General features: G+C 35.2%; 1 protein-coding gene and 2 long non-coding RNA genes across 4 annotated transcripts in view; 2 read left to right on the forward strand and 1 right to left on the reverse strand.

Moving 5' to 3' along the window:
* The window catches only part of dapk1 (death-associated protein kinase 1), a 64,129-nt gene extending 62,046 nt beyond the window's left edge, over positions 1-2,083 (reverse strand). The window contains exons 1-2 of one of the 2 annotated variants that reach the window (XR_007143804.1): positions 1,917-2,083; positions 1,255-1,382 (exon numbers count right to left, since the gene is read on the reverse strand). Coding sequence is in view for 1 of the 2 variants with exons in the window: in XM_027138347.2 (XP_026994148.1) it covers positions 1,255-1,349 (95 nt within the window). In the remaining variant the exon portion in view is untranslated. The remainder of the gene's footprint in view (positions 1-1,254; positions 1,383-1,916) is intronic. The other variant, XM_027138347.2, reaches the window with a different exon arrangement.
* On the forward strand, positions 1,959-6,669 carry LOC113637619. The gene is made up of 3 exons (XR_003439410.2): positions 1,959-2,096; positions 4,319-4,361; positions 6,485-6,669. It is a non-coding gene; the product is annotated as an uncharacterized LOC113637619 (long non-coding RNA).
* Positions 6,670-8,004: 1,335 nt separating this feature from the next.
* Positions 8,005-10,858, forward strand: LOC113637758. The gene is made up of 3 exons (XR_003439433.2): positions 8,005-8,632; positions 9,627-9,716; positions 10,555-10,858. It is a non-coding gene; the product is annotated as an uncharacterized LOC113637758 (long non-coding RNA).
* The last annotated feature ends 7,395 nt before the right edge of the window (positions 10,859-18,253 follow it).

Here is an 18,253-nt window from a genome sequence, read left to right on the forward strand (position 1 = left end):
ACAAACCATTTCTTTTAAACATATAGAGTCCAATTTGCTGCAGCCCACGACATGACTAGCTTCATGTGGCTTGAGCAAACACCACCCACATGCCTGGAATTGAGTGAAAATGCAAAAGCTTGTGAGACTGACCTGGAAGATTTACCCCTGTCTCCAATCACACAGGACAACGTTTCAGTAGAAACACAGCCGGCATGGTTAAACAAACACAATGACCAGGTGGCTGAAGTGAGGTCACCTTAACAAATAAAGCTAATTTGCAGCCAATTATGTGTTATACAGCCAGACAGTAAACCCATAATATATGTGACAGCAAATGAGAAGGAAGCAGACCATAGAAAATTTACCACAAGACTTGGTGCTCAGCTGTGAAATACTACAATTTGATATGACTGGCATACAGATCAGTTTAAATAAAATGCGGTAGACTTTATCACACCATCAAATTCTCTATCCAAGGTGTAGGCTCACATAAACATGGACCCCTCTTATTCCTTGACATTAGATGATCATAACGAGTCATGTTTATCCAAAAAGTCCAAGATCTTGTAACGGTCCTTCATGTTCTCCTAGATGAAGTTGGTATTATTGATGCTTAATCAAGGTCTATTAAATGAATACATCACAGAATAGCCAGACTTCAATCCATTTTCTGTACCGCTTATCCAACACAGGGGGAAACACATGACTAATCCCAGGGGGACAGGAAGACTCGCACTGACACACACCCCAATTTGCAGACTACAGAAATAAAAATTGAGATGGCAATCAGCCTACAACATGATTTTAGACAGGGAGAAGAAAGCAGAATGCCTAGTGGAAACCCCATGCAAACTCCATGCACACAGGGTGGAGCCAGGAATCGAACCCCGACCTTGGACACGTGCAGCAGATGCATGAACCACAAAATCACCATGTCCCCTGCCATCTCTTTCTCTTTCTGTCCTCTTGGTTTTAATGCAAGTTGGGTTTGACATAAGATATCATATCATAAGAGAACAGGTTAAGGTATTTTCCAACATCATCACTGGCCTCAACTTGGAGACAATGGAGGATTATTACATGATCCTCAAACGTTCATAACACTGAACCGTCCAAAAATCTCTGGTTTATTACAAACTGTACACTAGTAAACAATGTAGCAATATAAGCCATTTAGGAGGAAGGATTCCTAAGAAAAAACATCAACAAAATAAAAATAAACAAATAATAATAATAATAATAATAATAAAACAAGGAAATATTATTCCTTACCTTCCAAGATCGTCTCCAAACTCGTAATGGTCCTCAGTGTTTTCCTGTTTGAAGGCTGTCATGGTGTTGGGCGCTTCCATCACCTGCACCCTCATGATAGCTTACACCGAATCCTACTCATATTCGACCTAAAAGAGAACAGATTTGAATAAAAAAAATTTAGGATTTAATTATAAACAATGCAAGGAAGGTGTCTTCTCTCATTTCTGCCATGATATATTCGTTTCATCGGCCTGTTTAAGCTTTGGAGATGTTTGTCGACGCTGTTGCGACGTCTATACACAAGAATAACAAATAAAAGCCAAATTATGGGATGTTTTGTGAAGATGCGTTTTGTGGGAATTAAAGCCCTGGTTGCCTAGTGAACACGACGGATACGGCGTTAGGCAAAGACTTGCGTATGTGTGAGAAAGCACACGGAATCAACCACGACGTGCACAAGCGTGCCATCTGAAAAACATAAAAAAACCCGAAACGGATTCACATTTTGAACCGTCTCACACCGGGTTTTAATCAAAGCGCAGGTTCCAGTCGTCAGTATCGTGCTGAGTGTAAAGCAAACAAACGCAGCCGTATTCTTCATTTCACTTAAGTACCGAGAAGCGGAGTAGGATCCGCTCACCAGGAGCGCTGCTCATTACACCTCAATAAAAGCCAATTACCTCGAAGCCTCCGCCGTCGTCAGTGCGCAGAAAGCAGGGAAAGCCCGGTGAAATGCGTTAAAACCGACATACCGTCTGATAGAGACACGAAAATGGCATGTTGAAGGAAATGGGTGGCTTCTAACAATGTAGGTGTGCGCCGTCGCCTGAGCAGAGAGCGCAAACACGGTGCTTCAACCGGTAGGTGGCGCCATTGGACATTATTACACTTTCTGAGGAGATGCCAACTCCATAAGGACAACAACATCCTCATCGATACACTGTATATTTATAATCACACCCTCCAGTGTCACCCATATGAGGATGAGGTTCCCCTTTGAGTCTGGTTTCTCTCAAGATTTCTTCCTCTTCCATCTAAAGGAGTTTTTCCTCCCCACAGTCACCTGAGTCACCTCAGACTTGTTCATTGGGGATAAATACAAACATTTAAATATATCTAATTATCTTGAATTTTTGTATAATGTTAAAATTTTTGTATTATGTTTCTTATGTTCTGTAACGCTGTTTTGGGACAATGTCTATTGTTAAAAGAGCTTTACAAATAATTTTTAATTGAACTTTAACATACTTGTATTCTATGCTAAACATATAACAGGTGCACTTTGTATGTATGTATGTATGTATGTATGTATGTATGTATGTATGTATGTATCGACTTAGTAAGTCAGTGGGATTGAAAACCTTCATGAAAACACAGATTGAGCTGGATCCGAATGAAATTTCGATCATCAAGGTGAAAGTGGTGGTGCAGATAATACAAGTTGAACTGGAAAAATTAGCAGTGTAAACACGTGAATCTCAATCCGATTCAATACCATTTGCTTTTTTGCGGTGCAGAAGTTTAAATTCATATAGAGCTTTTAACAATAGACACAGTCACAAAGCAGCTTTACAGAAATCAGTATGTAGATTTATATCCCTAGTGAACAAGCCAAATGAGACAGTGATGCAAAGGGAAAAAAAAACTTTGAGATGAAACAAAGAAAAAAAGAGAGAGGAAAAAAAAATTCCCAAAATTACCAGAGAGCCACATGCTGGACCCATTAACACCCTTTAAGTGCTGCATGACTGGACTTTATTCTAGATCATTTGCAAGGAGCTTTGGTTAAAATGATCAACAAATACAATGTGTCCCCCTTGAGCATTTTCACACTTTGTAATCTTGCACAACCTGGAACTTGAATCGAGATTCAGATTTCATATCTCTCTCTCTCACTCACTCTCTCTCTCTCTCTCTCTCTCTCTCTCTCTCTCTCTCTCTCTCTCTCTCACACACACACACACACACACACACACACACACACACACACACACACACACACACACACACACACACACACACATTATTATTATTATTATTTTCACTCCTTTGATTCAATATAAACCTGAACCAATCGAAAGAAATTGCTGGTTATTTATTGCATGTTCAATATCCATGATTATATAAAATGTATTTATGTTGTGTTAAGAAATAAAAAAGCAGATTTGTTGTTTGTGTAAGTATTCTCCTCCTGGGTAGTACTTGGTAAAGTGCTCTATTGGGCTACGTTTTTTTTATTATTAAATTTGCACATATGGAGTCTCATAAATTTTTGGCCATTTATCTTGCCAAAACAATACTCAAGCTCTGTTACATTGGATTGAGACAATTGGTAAATGGTAAAGTGCCACAGATTGAGCTCTGGGCTTTGACTGTGCCATTTTAACACGAGTGGTATTAGCTTTGAACACTACTGAAATACAATACTCGCAGAGGAGCATGTTCTTTTCTAGGATTGCCCTCAACCCTGACCAGTTTTCCTTTGCTGATGAAACACCCCCTCCAATATGTGATGCTACCATCACCGTGTGTGAGTGTGGGTATAGTTTCCTCAGGGTTATGAGTAGTGTAAGGTTTTTGCAAAACATAGTGCTTTGTGCCAAAAAAAGAACAAAAAGTCACATTTAAAGTGCCCCAGTCAATCAGGGCATAGCTTTATACAATTATTTTTTCTTTCAACCCTTCCATAAATTCAATCTTTGTGTAATTGTCCACTGTCCAGGCTTTGTTTGTTCTGTGAACAGCTTATCTAATCTGAGACGTGGATCACTACAGCTCCTTCAGAGCTAACCTTGACCTCTTGGTTGTTTCTGTGACTAATCCCATCCTTACTGAGTCACTAACCTTTGATAGATGGTCTTGTCTAGACAGTGTAATGTTTTTTTTTAATCTTGGTGCTAAAAGTTTAGTATTTATGTCACCAAACCCGGTTCTTACTTTTTAAGAAAATGGACTTGTACTTCTTGATGATTTGTTTAGATATGCATTTTAACAAACTCTGGGGCTTTCCAGGAAAAGGTTGAAGAAATTTAATTGCACACATGTGGACTCCATTCAACTAATTGTGTCATTCTGTTTACAGCTGCTTGCACTAAAACTAATATAGATACTATACAGTTATTTAGGTGAGTACTTTTACTATCCCGTGATAACTTTTACATAAAATGTATACTATTTTCCCCATTCATGAATACCTTTTGTAGATTAATGAATACTTAAGGGAATACATAATGGATGAATACTTATTTGTGGTTATGTATAAAATTCATTTCAATGTCAGTCTATTCTTTTTGATTCTGCATTACTAGAAGTTGTGAGGTAAATCAGATTAATCACAATAATTAACTTATTTAGATTAACCAACTCAAGAGGGACCTCTGCAAGATTAATCGCATGGTTCTTAGTTTAGAATCATTACTATCATTTATATGTAATAGAACACACGATTTTGGGAGTCTGAACATGCAATACACTTGCGCCATCTAGTGTCAGATATGAGCATTGCAAGCAATCTGGACTTCTGGAAATTGGATGATCCCGTTAAAATGCAAGGAAGAGAAAATAACTGAAGAATATCAACGGTATACTAAATAAGATAAATTTGTTACATTTCTGAAAATATCTTATAAAATCTATTTTAATATTTTATAGATTATATATATAATTTTATATTATAGATTATATATAATATGTATGTATGTGTACTGTATATACTATAATTTTTGTATTTATTTTATGAAAATATAGTAAAATATATATTTTATAATAATTTGTTACATTTCTGAAAATATCAATAAAATATAAGCAAAAATTTTTAAACAAAAAATTAGAACTCAAAAAGTCTAAAACGATAAACGACCAAAAAATGTCTAAATCACTATTGCATCTGTTTTTATTAAAATAATGATTAAAAAATAACTTAAAGGTTACTGAATTAATCATTATAAATGATTCCATATGCCCTTTTGAATGAAATATATATTTGTTGCTCCACTGTTAGACATTCTTAAGTGTTCTTAAGCATTTTTAACCCATAACCTCACTACCGTTTAATTTATGATTCACATTGGATAAATTAATTATCTACTGAAATAACACAAACACTGCAATAGTCACATAAAATATGTGCACTGAATCAGAGCACAATCCAGAAATGTTTTTAGTTGTTGTTGTTGCCTGTAGAGGGCAGTGGAGGCTCAGTGGTTAAGACTTTGGTTATTCGTGTTAAGTTCAGTTCTTATTAGTTAAGTAAACTATCTATCTATCTATCTATCTATCTATCTATCTATCTATCTATCTATCTATCTATCTATCTATCTATCTATCTATCTATCTATCTATCTATCTATCTATCTATCTATCTATCTTTGTGTATGTGTGTATATGTGTGTATGTATGTATGTGCTTGTGTGTATGTATGTATGTGCTTGTGTGTATGTATGTATGTGCTTGTGTGTGTGTGTGTGTGTGTGTGTGTGTCTGTGTGTACTACTGTCTTGAATTTTTAAGCATTACACAATGGTATACTATTAGATACTTTTGAAAACAGTGATTTTGGAACTTTAGAACACGTTCTATATTTAAAAAAATATTTTATTATAATTTGAATATTGAGCTTCCCCATATTGTGACTGTAGAATTATACAATGCTAACGATGATAATAATGTTACTATAGAACATATACAAATGGTAACATGTTTAAAATATCTATCTATCTATCTATCTATCTATCTATCTATCTATCTATCTATCTATCTATCTATCTATCTATCTATCTATCTATCTATCTATCTATCTATCTATCTATCTATGATAATACATCTTATGTTTCTCACAAATGTGAATCTTTGGGCTGGGGTATAATTTATCCAACAGCACAAAGGCATGAGGTTGAGCATAAAACAAGCTGACACGGTAGAATGTGTTGACTGAAACATGACTTAACATTTGTTGGTCCAGGAGCCATGGTGTCAGGTTTATTCAGATGTTCAATACAAGAATTTCATTTTTATCTTCATGCAAGAGCTGAAGTGTTGATGTGTGGGAAGGCGAGAATTTTAATCCTATTAATTAAACCGGAAAGACATAAATTTACCAGGCAGCCTGACATTGTGTCTGTCATCGGACTTTTGCTACTACTCTGATTAGTAGGATAGTGTTCGGTTTAAAGTTTCGCACTCAGCAATTATCCACAATGTCTAGCAGCATCAAAACTGAACATGAATTTATATGGTTTTATATTTTCAGGTATTTTTATAGATGTATAAGGAAACAGAGCATGAAAATGCAGGCTAACCTGCATAAAAGAGCAGACATGAAAAAGTCTTCTTGATGGATGGCTACTGATGAATCAGAACGCTAAAGCATTTAGATCTGGAGTTCTGAGCATGTCTATATGTAAGAGAAGATCATCCCAAGTGCTCTGAACTGGTATGCAGGTGTGTAATCTTGAACTAAAGTATGTACAAATGTGGATTGTTTGATTCTTGCTAAAACACTGAGCCAGTTTAGTGACTGTAGCTAGGGGGAGTTATGTGAGAAGGGTTCAGGAACATGGGACATATTTTTGAAGTTTACTGTAGCATATGAGACTAGCAAGTAGAGACTAGTAAAGTTGGAAACTAAACACTTTTTCTGCAAACGAGGACAAGATAAGTATAAATCTTACTAGAATCTCTAATTAGAAGAAATAGCCTAGATTTTGACACATTACAGCACAGTAAAATTCAGCATCCCTGGAACACAGAGGGTTAAGGGCCTTGCTCAGGGGCCCAAATCAGTGATCAGTAACCCAGAGTATTCTGCATTCACAAATACACAATGAGCTGCTTTTGAGACAAAAATAGCAGCTTAGCTCCATTGATTTCAACACGAAGTCTGGAAATAACTTGAATAAGTGGAAATTAGAAATCTGGGATAAAAACATTTTTGTATGAGAGTTTGTGGTTTCTGTAATAGGATCTGTGTGGACATCATTTATTCACAAAGCACTGTAATTAAGAGTTTATATCAAATCACTTGAGCTTTCTTTTTAAGAGCTTCTTATTAAACCCCTTTTTCCTCATGACATTTGAGGAACATTATCATTGTTAGTTTTGCTTGGATGATCTACAGGATAAGTGTGTGTGAGTGTGTGTGAGTGTGAGTGTGAGTGTGTGTGTGTGTGTGTGTGTGTGTGTGTGTGTGTGTGAGAGAGAGAGAGAGAAAGAGAGAGAGAGCCTGTGTGTGGTCTCCACCACTCAGTTTAATGTTTAATTAATCCAGTCCACAGTTCTTCATAGTTCTGTCCTTTCTCTCATACACACAGTTCCTCTTTCTGTTTTTCTTTGTTAGACACATTCTCTCTCTCTCTCTCTCTCTCTCTCTCTCTCTCTCTCTCTCTCTCTCTCTCTCTCTCTCTCTCTCTCTCTCTCTCTCGTTTGCTCTCCTGTGTTTCAAGACCTCCTACATAGCATCTGAGAGAAGAGAAGAGAGGAGGAGAGAAGAGAACAGAAGAAAAGAGGATACCAAAGTAGAGAAGAGCACATAGGAGGAGAGAAGAGAAGAGGAGAGGAGAGGAGAGGAGAGAAGAGGAGAAGAGCGGCTGAGAGGAGAGGAGAGGAGAGGAGCGGAAAGGAGAGAAGAGAAGAGAAGAGAAAAGAAGAGACGTGATGAGACCAGACGAGACGAAATGAGAAGAAATCATCTATCAGGCACCACTGAACTTCGATAGCTAATGAACTGTAAATTACATTATATTAAAAGAGTAAAACATAGAAAACAGTGAAAAGTGTTGATTAAGTTAGCAATTTCCTTATTACATATTGTTTGCAATCTGGTTCCTGCTTCATTTGTCTATTTCCTTATATCTCCAATTACTGTACACTCCTTTCTTATCCAGCAGTAATTATTATCTGTTGTCTTGTTCGGGCTCACTCTGTTGTGTATAGATCCTAATGGAAGGGTTTTTTTCTCCCTACATTTTCTTAGGTTTACAGTTTCTCTCAATCAGCCCTGTCTAAATTATAACCCCTGTTTGAAGTATAAATAAAGTAAACCCTATAGCATATAACCTATAGGCAGAACAGGTGCTTTTGGGTGAAGTTTTCAAACATACTGTAACAGTAAGATAGCATAACATTAACATACAGTAAGTTTGTGTTAGTCTTGTCTTGACTGAAGATGGATAGCCACCCTTGGCCCACAGTTCCAGGCCTCTGCAACTCTGCATGACACTCAGTGTTAAAACAACAAGATCAAGTGCAGGCTGAGAGACGACTGAGACACTTGAAGTGCTTCACCATCCTTCAGCCCATTAACTCTCCACAGGTGTGATCATTAATCACTTTTGTTTTCACAGCTGGCCATATCCATGGCTACACAGAAACACACGATTGTTTGGGCACCCACATAAAGGTGGGTGTGGTCATAACACAACATAACACAACACACACACTTACATCTTTATGTATGATAGAGTTGTTTTGGCACATTTAGCATATTTTTGTCTTAGAAAAAAAGCAAACCGAGATGAATGTGGTTTCTTAGTGGTTAAGTTGTTTACTTAATGCTTGGGAGGTTATGAGTTCAAATCACAGGTCCACTAAGCTTTCCCTGCTGGGCCCTTAGAGCTCTCAGTTACTCAGATGTATAAAATTAGATAAAATATAAGTCGATGTATATAAGGGCATCTTTTCCAAATGTTGTAAATGAATCTGTCATTGTACTTACTGTTTTTATTAACATAATAACAATTTCTGGAACATGGTAATGTTGTACAAGAAAAAAATGACAAAGTTATGCACCTATCCATAACTCAATTTATACTGACTCTATCCAAAGTCCCATCTGAGGTCAAACAGTCCCATAGCATGATGCTGCCCTTGGTGTCCTTTGGGTTATACAAGGTTTTGTTAATCTTATCAAATTATGCCTAAAATATTCTAACCTGGTCTCATAAAACCTTATTAGGGATGATTTAGGAAGGCTTTAATACAATTTTTATTATAAGAAATAAAATCTATATATAGAACCATCCTAGCCCATATGTGAAAAATAGGAGAGATTGTTGTCACATGCATGGAGTAACACGAATTTGCCAAAGATTCCTGCAGCTTCTTTAATGTAGCTCTATTTTCACTTGACCAGCCTCTCTGGTCCCTGGTACTGTAAGTTTCATCTTGTCCTTATGTCAGTTTTGGAGGGACATCCTGTTCTTATTAATGCCACTATGGAGCTCAGTTTTCTTGTATTGTTAATGATGGCTTTCATAATGTTTTAGAAATTCTTTGGTATACATCTTCTGATTGATAGCTTTCAATGTTAAATCCAATACATGCTTTGTGTATGCTTTTATAGCATCAAAAGACACGGCAGACAATGAAGCAAAAACACATTTATTTCTTTATAGGAATAATACAAGCAGGATGTCATGATAGTAGGACAGGAATGATGGAGCTGGTGATGGTGTGCCATCTGTCAGAACAGCCATATTTTAAAGGTGAGACGATATAAACTCTTCATGTATTAAAAATTCATGAAAATCTGTATTTATGTATTTCAGGAACGATTTTCTTTTTTGTGGTATTTGGTAAGTTATAGTCATACTATAGTACCATTCAGTTTTCCATTTGTTTCTTTATTACGGGTCATGGGCCAGGAAAGAAAACAGGAAAGGAAAGCCAAGAGTTAAGTCAGGCAAAACCTGAGAAAAGGTCTCAAAAATGAACAAATCATGACAGCTTTATTTCTTTTGGAAGTGTTCAGTGATAAATGAACCACAAAATTATTGTGTTGATTATAAATCTTTCCATATTTATGAAAGAGCTTAATCGTTTTAGACTTAAAATGGGCATTTGATAATAATATAATAATTCATAAGCCATGAGTTTACTAAAATTATTTTACCACCTTGATTTAAGAGGTTTGTATTTAATTATAACGCCTGATAAATGTATGTTAAAAAATAGTTTTGTAACCACCAAACAGGGTGGATGAGTTAATTATGAATGGTGGATGAAATTCTTATTATAAATGGCTGACGTTTGTGATTTTCTTTAATCTAATATTTATTTCTGATAAATGAAAAAGAACAGCTTGTCAGAATAAATGTTTTAATGCAGTCTCATACATCCTGATGTCTTTAGTATGTCAAATCCTTTACAAATCAAATTCATCTTTAAAAATAAAAGCACCCAAAGATAACAGGTGCACTCATTTTGCTTTCATAAGCAGTGAAGTAAAAGGAAATTGAGGAAATTAGAGGTGTTTTTGAGTGAAGTGGCCTCCAGTCATGAATGAAGCCCACATAGTTCCTGAATGCCTTTTTTTTCCAGCAGGTTGGCACGGATGAGTGGTGCTACCCAGCAGGTATGAAACCCTCCAGTTCTTGTCACGACAATACGCACCCCCTTCATTACACCCACCTCCCATGTCCACACATATAGGAGAGAGTGTATGTGTGCATGCCTCTGGCAATACTTGTTAAAACAGGAGAATGGGTGTTCTTCTAGATTTCAAGGTGTGTAATAAACCTACGGCATGTAAATATTTTTGTATATTGATGTTCATTTTATAAGACAAGATGAGAAGGTTTTATCCATCACAAGGGGATATTTGATTTTTCCAGCAGCATGGATAAAAGATAAGGCACAAATGCAAAATAAATAAATAAAATAAAATAGAATAAAGTAAGAATAAACTAAAGATGAAATAAGATGAATTAAAACAAATATTGAAAACTTAGAATCAATAAAGACAAAAATAGCATAGAAATTCAGTAAATAGTAAACTATTCATATTTACAACAGTATCATATAAATCTACAACTATACTTAGGTGCAAGAAGTATAGAATATTGTGTTACAGTTCACTTAAGATAAAAGGTTTATTCAGTGATGTGAGAATAAAACACCCAATACACACTTTTCTTTATTACATTTATTAATCATTCTAATGGGAGGATCATGAAGCTGTCACAAGGTTGCAATAGACTTGCATTTATACTTTTTTCTGTATTGTATTTATATATTTCCTACTGTATCTATATGTACTGTATACAAGCATGTATATCAACTATTTCGGTACAGACACTAGAAAAAAATCAGACCCAGCTTTTCTTATTTAGAAGTTTCTCAATTTTATTTTAAGACAAATCAACAGAAAATAGTTTTCGACATGAAGCTCTCAGATTTGACATCAGGCATGCTGTACGTATGACCGCTAACGGATACTGACAGCTTACAGATGAACAATACAGCAGCAGATTATTTTTACAAGGAGGGTGAAGGAGGGTGATGGCAGTTATAGGCTATAGTGAATTAGGGAACATTTATAACACATTTAGAAATGAAAATGTAAATATCATCCTATTTCTATTTATATACATTTTTATACATTTCAGCCTATTTCTGCAAATTTCAGTCTATTTCTATTTTTATACATTACTATTTCTATACATGTCTATTTTTTTAAAATTTATTTATCCCTTAATCATTTTAGTTTTAAAGGTGGATAGTTATATGACAAAAAACATTTAGCTTTTGCACTTAAGGGCTTGATGAGGCCTGACCCTGACTCCCAGATCAGAGAACACACCACTTGAGCTACTTTCCTTTATTCAATTAAATCCATTCTGCCTCCTTCAGTGGTTCCAGTATCCTGACCCAGTGTCTCGGCTAATGCGATCAGACACTGCTTTACTGAAGTCCATAAAATCTTGTCATGCTGCTTCACATAAAACAGCAAACCAGCATGTGCAAGCCAGAACTGAGCATTCTTAAAAAAGTTCTTCCAGGAGGTCAATTCAGCTTTCTTTCATTTCCTGCCTTGAGCAAGGGTGTGGAGGTTAAATAGAAAAAGTTGTGTACAACAGGATTGCTGAATTTTAGTGAATTAATAAACACATGTTTCAGTGTAAACAATTTAATCATAAACACCGGACACTGAACTGCTATATGCATTGCATAAATCCTTTATAATGAAATGCTTCAGGATTTATAAAAGGATGGTGGAGGCTATCGTATGAGTATCGTATGAATGTGATTCAGTATTAGTATCATATGAATGTGATTCAGTAAAAGTATTGTATAAGTGTGATTCAGAATGAAGGCCACAAGAATGTGATTCAGTACGAGTATTGTATGAATGTGATTCAGTATGAGTATCATATGAATGTGATTCAGTTTGAGTATCGCATGAATGTGATTCAGTATGAATACCTTTTGAAATCAATTCAGTATGACTATCACACAATTTTGATTTAGTATAAGTATCATAAGAATGTGATTCAGAATGAAGACCACATGAATGTGATTCAGTATGAGTATCGTATGAATGTGATTCAGTATTAGTATCATATGAATGTGATTCAGTATAAGTATTGTATAAGTGTGATTCAGAATGAAGACCACAAGAATGTGATTCAGTATGAGTATCGTATGAATGTGATTCAGTATGAGTATTTTATGAATGTGATTCAGTATAAGTATTGTATAAGTTTCATTCAGTATGAGTATTGTATGACTGTGATTCAGTATGAGTATTATATGAATGTGATTCAGTATGAATACCTTTTGAAATCGATTCTCTATGACTATCACACAATTTTGATTTAGTATAAGTATCATAAGAATGTGATTCAGAATGAAGACCACAAGAATGTGATTCAGTATGAGTATCATATGAATGTGATTCAGTATGAATACCTTTTGGACTTGATTCAATATGACTATCACACAATTGTGATTCAATATAAGTATCATAAGAATGTGATTCAGTGTGAGTATAATGTAAATGAGACTCAGTAAATAGGTACTGTATCTAACGAGAAACTAACAACTTGGAGATATAAAAAATATACACTAACACCAGTTTTTTTATCAGTCCATTTCATTTATCAACAGTCATCTGTTTCACAGATGTTCCTTCATAATAGTGACAAAATAGTGAACTCAATTTAAATGACATCAGTTTGCATGGCTGGCATCTCCCTTTTCTAAATGCAATACAACCTTTCCTTGTATCTTCATGCTTTGCTGTTTTATGTTTGCCTCCATCCTGTTTTCACCTCATCAGCTTTGGGATAATATTAGTCACATCGAAGCCCTAAAAATTTGAAATTTATGCCATGCTGTGATCTATTACTTAAGTTATAATCCAAATACCACCAGATACAATAAATGGCACTTACAGTGCCTGGAGTCTGTGTCAGCTTTTTTGTGTATTTTTTTAGTAGCTCTTCCAATGTAGAGAGACAGGATCCTTTTTAAATGTTTAACCTTTTAATCTGTTCAACTCTAGGCCTATTTTTGAGGCTCTTGCTTGAAAACGACATGCGCAGTTTAAAATGAGTATATCTTAAAAACTATAAGGTGTATTTGAATAATTTTGGTACTTAAAATAAAAACATATATTACCAGGCCAGAGTAAGAGAAGATGGAACACAAAAATAAAATAAAATAAAATAAAAAATACCTGGTTGTAATAAAAATGTGATTTTCTTTATTTTTAAAAATGTTCTTTGTAATATTATAGTGGAGCTTCTTCCCGTACTTCTAGTTTGCTAGATACATTCAGGCTTTGTATGCTTAAGAAAAGGATTTATAATGTCTGTCCTGGCTCGGATGGAAGAGCACATTTGGCAGAACCTTGTCCAACATTATATTTTCAGAGACAAAACCGTTTATACTCATAAAAATTTGTATTTATCTTAGAATTTTAGTCAGTAATTGAGCAAAAATTCTTAGCGGTAAGGCAAAGGTCAAGAACAGTCCTGTAAAAGTCAATTTTGGTTTTTTTCAAAATTTCCTAAAATTATAGATATTTTCTTATTGCATTAAAGCCAGTGGAAGAACACTAATTCCCCTCAATATATGATGGAACAAATTAAACAGCCAAGCTTTTAAGACCTAAATTTGATATTCAACGCTTTTATGAAGCCACAATACATAATTATTGCTTTTATTGCTGTATAAACTATGATGTTACCTTGTAATTTGATGGTTACACACATAGCAATTAGGCGACCTTAGCTATGCTTTGGCTTTGTTTGTTTGCATATTTATGTAACGAGTTCTGCTTCTCCAAAAAGACCAGTGTGTAATTTTCACTGGGTGTGGGATTTTTTTTTTCTTTTCAAGACTCTAAAAAAGCAACACTAGACCATGATTCATGTGGGTTAACGTAGTGGGACTAATGACTTTTTCTTATAACAAAGTCAGACATTAGAAAGATATTGGCTTCCTGACACTCTGATGTCTATGTACAGTCATGATAACATAAAAAAGATCCACTAAAGGCCAAATTAATCCGATAGTTATGTACGTAATCCTTCTGTAAGTAATCAAATATCAAGGAAGTGGTCATTCAGTAAAGTTCTCAAAGTTTGGGTTCTGTTTGGATTAACTCCAAAAAGCCACTGCTAAGGATTTACAGTAGCCTCAACTGTCCTTTGCTATAGTGGGGGAAATAGTATATTGATACTTTTGTTTTTGGATATCCAATGCGTATCCATTTTAATCCATTTCCACAAATAATCTGTAGATTTTCATAATCTTTAGACATTGTATATATTTAAATATTTGCTATGTATTAATAAGCATTAACAGAGATATGTTTAAAGCATGATCCAACTTTGATCAAATTTGATTTTAAAGTCAGCATTCACATGTGTTATGTCAGCTTCATACTAAATTTACAGAAATCATATAAAATACATATAAAATGAATTTATATATAAAAATGTATGAACCCTGAACCAAAACTTAATTGTGTGTTTCCCAGGTAAAAGAGACTAGAAGAGTAGGATGTTGTTTAATAATAACCCAAATGAGGGTGATGTTCCCTTTTGAATCTGGTTTCTCTCAAAGTTCTTCCTCTTCCATCTAAGGGAGATTTTCCTTGCCACAGTTGCTTCGGTCACCTCAGGCATGTTCATTTGTCAATACAAACACATTTAAATTTAAGTTTTGTATAATTCTATATTTTTGTATAATATTTTGTTTCTTGTGTTCTGTAAAGCTGCTTTGACACAATGTCCATTGTTAAAAGTGCTATACAAATAAATTTGAATTGAAGTGAATGAATAATAAGCAGTTAACGAGTAAGGAGGGTTTTAGTCATAGAAACATCCATGTGACAAAGGGCAAGTCTCAATGTAACACTACCGCCACCATGCTTCACTGTGGGGATGGTGCTGTGAGGGTGATGGGCTGTGTTGTGTTTCCGCCACATGTAACACAATCAGTTTTGATCTCATCAGATCACAGAATCTTTTCCTCATGTTTTCTGGCTCCACAACATACTGTAGTCTTTTTGCCAAACTCCTAATAGTATTCTTAAAATATCCTCATCACGAATGGTGCTTTCACTGGTGGCGGTGCTTATCCCCCAACTCCTGTAATGTTATCCTGTAATCTGTTGAAATTTTTTCTCAAAGCTAATTTATCAAAATACGTATAGTCGTATGAGCATGAGCATTTATTCCTATGGTGGATAATGACCTCCATGTTCCAGCATGTCTCCACAACATCTCCGTCCTTGCTCCATCTCACTGGTGTAATAGCTCCCATTATTTATAAGACCATTTCCTTGCCTTAGTTCCCAGTATATTTCCACATTCACATCCGTGTTTATTCCTAATTATTGAGTTGATTGTACTGTACATATAAGCTCTAGTTTATGACCATCTCAATACTGTAACTAATTATTCTAATTACTAGTTCCTAATCTGTGTTCGTGTCTTGTTTACATCTTTTCACTCGTAACTCTGTTTTGTATTTGTTTTGCACTGTGTTTAATAAACCTCCCACAATGTGTGAGAACAGATGACTTGTCGCGTGAGATCCGCCGTTTTATTGTGAAGCCCACTCCATCCTCTGCTTTAGACACATCACAAGGTACCTCAGTTCCCATGAGACCCCCTGCCTTGTCTTCGTGTCTTGCTTAATCACAGCCCCACAGCTGCTCTGTAATTCCTGAGTCAGTTAACATTTAATATATCATGATCCTGATCCTTCCTGACCTCCTGAAGGCACTTGTCACTTTGTGTAATTTTTATATAATATTGATACCTTTCTCTCTTCTGTTATCCGCACTGACATTCTCAGAAAATCGTCATGATAATTAATGAATGGAATTGTCATCGGTTTAATATGCCGTAGGTTATTGTACATTACAGGAGCTTCTTCCCGTAGGTCGGTTTACAGCTTGACTTTTACACAAGTGCACAATTTTTAACAATATAAATATGACGTGTCCATATTCTTCTACAGAATGTGATAACTATCTCTCATCAGAAAGGTTAATTAGTTTAAAACATGTGCCAATTATAAAATGCTGTGGTGATTCCAAAAAGAGCAGCTAAAAAAAAAAACACAAACAAAAAAAAACAACAATTATGGCATTCAGGGAAAGTTTACTGATTTTTTTTCTTCTCCTGAGTAAAAAAAAAAAAAAGCAGATTTTTTTTATATCAAAAAGATGTTGATTGTTATTTATCGCAATTTCAGTGAACCACAACAGATACATTCTCCTTTTCCGATTTCATCCCTGATCCCTGACGCTCGGTGAGAACATCCTGCTATCTGTAACTTTTCATATTCCTGGATTTTTGTTCCCTGGTTCTCACTGAACATAATATATCAAACTAAATGTAATCAAACGTGTCTATATTTTAAGCTGATCATGTCTGAGTATATCTGTCTAACAGGGTGTGTTTGCAGTCTTTGGGGTTGTGCTCTCTTCCCCTCGAAAACCTCCATCCGTCTACCATGTGCACACAGACGGGCAGGTGGCCTCTCATTGTGTGTGAGGCCCCAGCGCTCCTCATCAACCTATGCACTGATCGCAGTAATGGCCTTTAAGTACACCTCCATTACAGCTCTAAATGAGGTCTCCTGTGGGCCTACAGTACACTCTTATGCTGCCAAAACATGAAGCAAAGCCTCTGGAAAAACTTTACAGTAATTGCCTGAAAAAAAAAGCTGAACTAGGAAAAGGGTCGTTAATCACGCAAGGGTGCAGACACAAACAGCTGTATGCTCAAAAATGCACGTGTGAACATTTACCACATATGTCACACACCAGGACTGTATGAGTCACATGCTTCTTCATTTAGTTTCACATTTGCATGCATTCATTTGACACATCCTTTGATCTGATGTGAGCTACAAAGCAAGACAACATCCATTCCAAGCATGTAGCTAAGCAGTTTAGAGTTAAGAGCCTTGCTTAAGGGCTCAACGCTGTTTTTCTGGCAGTCATACGCATGATATTGTGCCAAGGTTTTTTGAGTTATATTAAAGAAACGCTGTTAGAATGTTTAGTGTTTACTATGCCAGTTTACTATTAAAGCAACAAAATGAAAAAAAAAAAACAACAACAACGAAACAAAAAAGTCTCATTATACACTCATACTGTGATGTTACTTTAACAGAAATTTAGAGATTTAATTTTCATTAATATCTTTTTTTTACAGGGTGTTTACAAGAGCAAACCTGAACCAATATTTCAGGAATATTTAGACATTTCCTATCAACATTTGGAAGGGTAAAGCATGAGAATGTGATGTAACAATGAAGTGAGATGTCAATTTTAAACATTAACAGACCCAAGACATCCAAAGAGCCGTTTATAAGGGCCAAATAGCCCTTATATAGCTAAGAAATATTTAAAAAATGTGGAATTTTGGATGTTTCCTGATTTATTAAAGAAGCAACATCACCGAGGTTGTTCAGTTTGTATCAGTTAGCAATGTATTGGTTGAGTTTTACATCAATTCGAATGACAAACAACTTCAAGCAGATAAATATATTCACTCCCTTTTAATTGTATAAATCATATTTCTCCTGTTTAACCAAGCTTCTTTTGTTTATACTAGGATAAGCATTTGAATACAATATATTATAGTATAGTAGTCACTCAGTAAACCATATCAATTATTTGTTGCCTCTTTTTCATCTCAAATGCACCCAGATTATTTTAAGAGTAATTAATCAATAGGCATAAAGAGGTCAATACATTTTTATTTTAGTCAAA

Source organism: Tachysurus fulvidraco, chromosome 9, assembly GCF_022655615.1.
Source record: "Tachysurus fulvidraco isolate hzauxx_2018 chromosome 9, HZAU_PFXX_2.0, whole genome shotgun sequence".
Taxonomy (NCBI): Eukaryota; Metazoa; Chordata; class Actinopteri; order Siluriformes; family Bagridae; genus Tachysurus; species Tachysurus fulvidraco.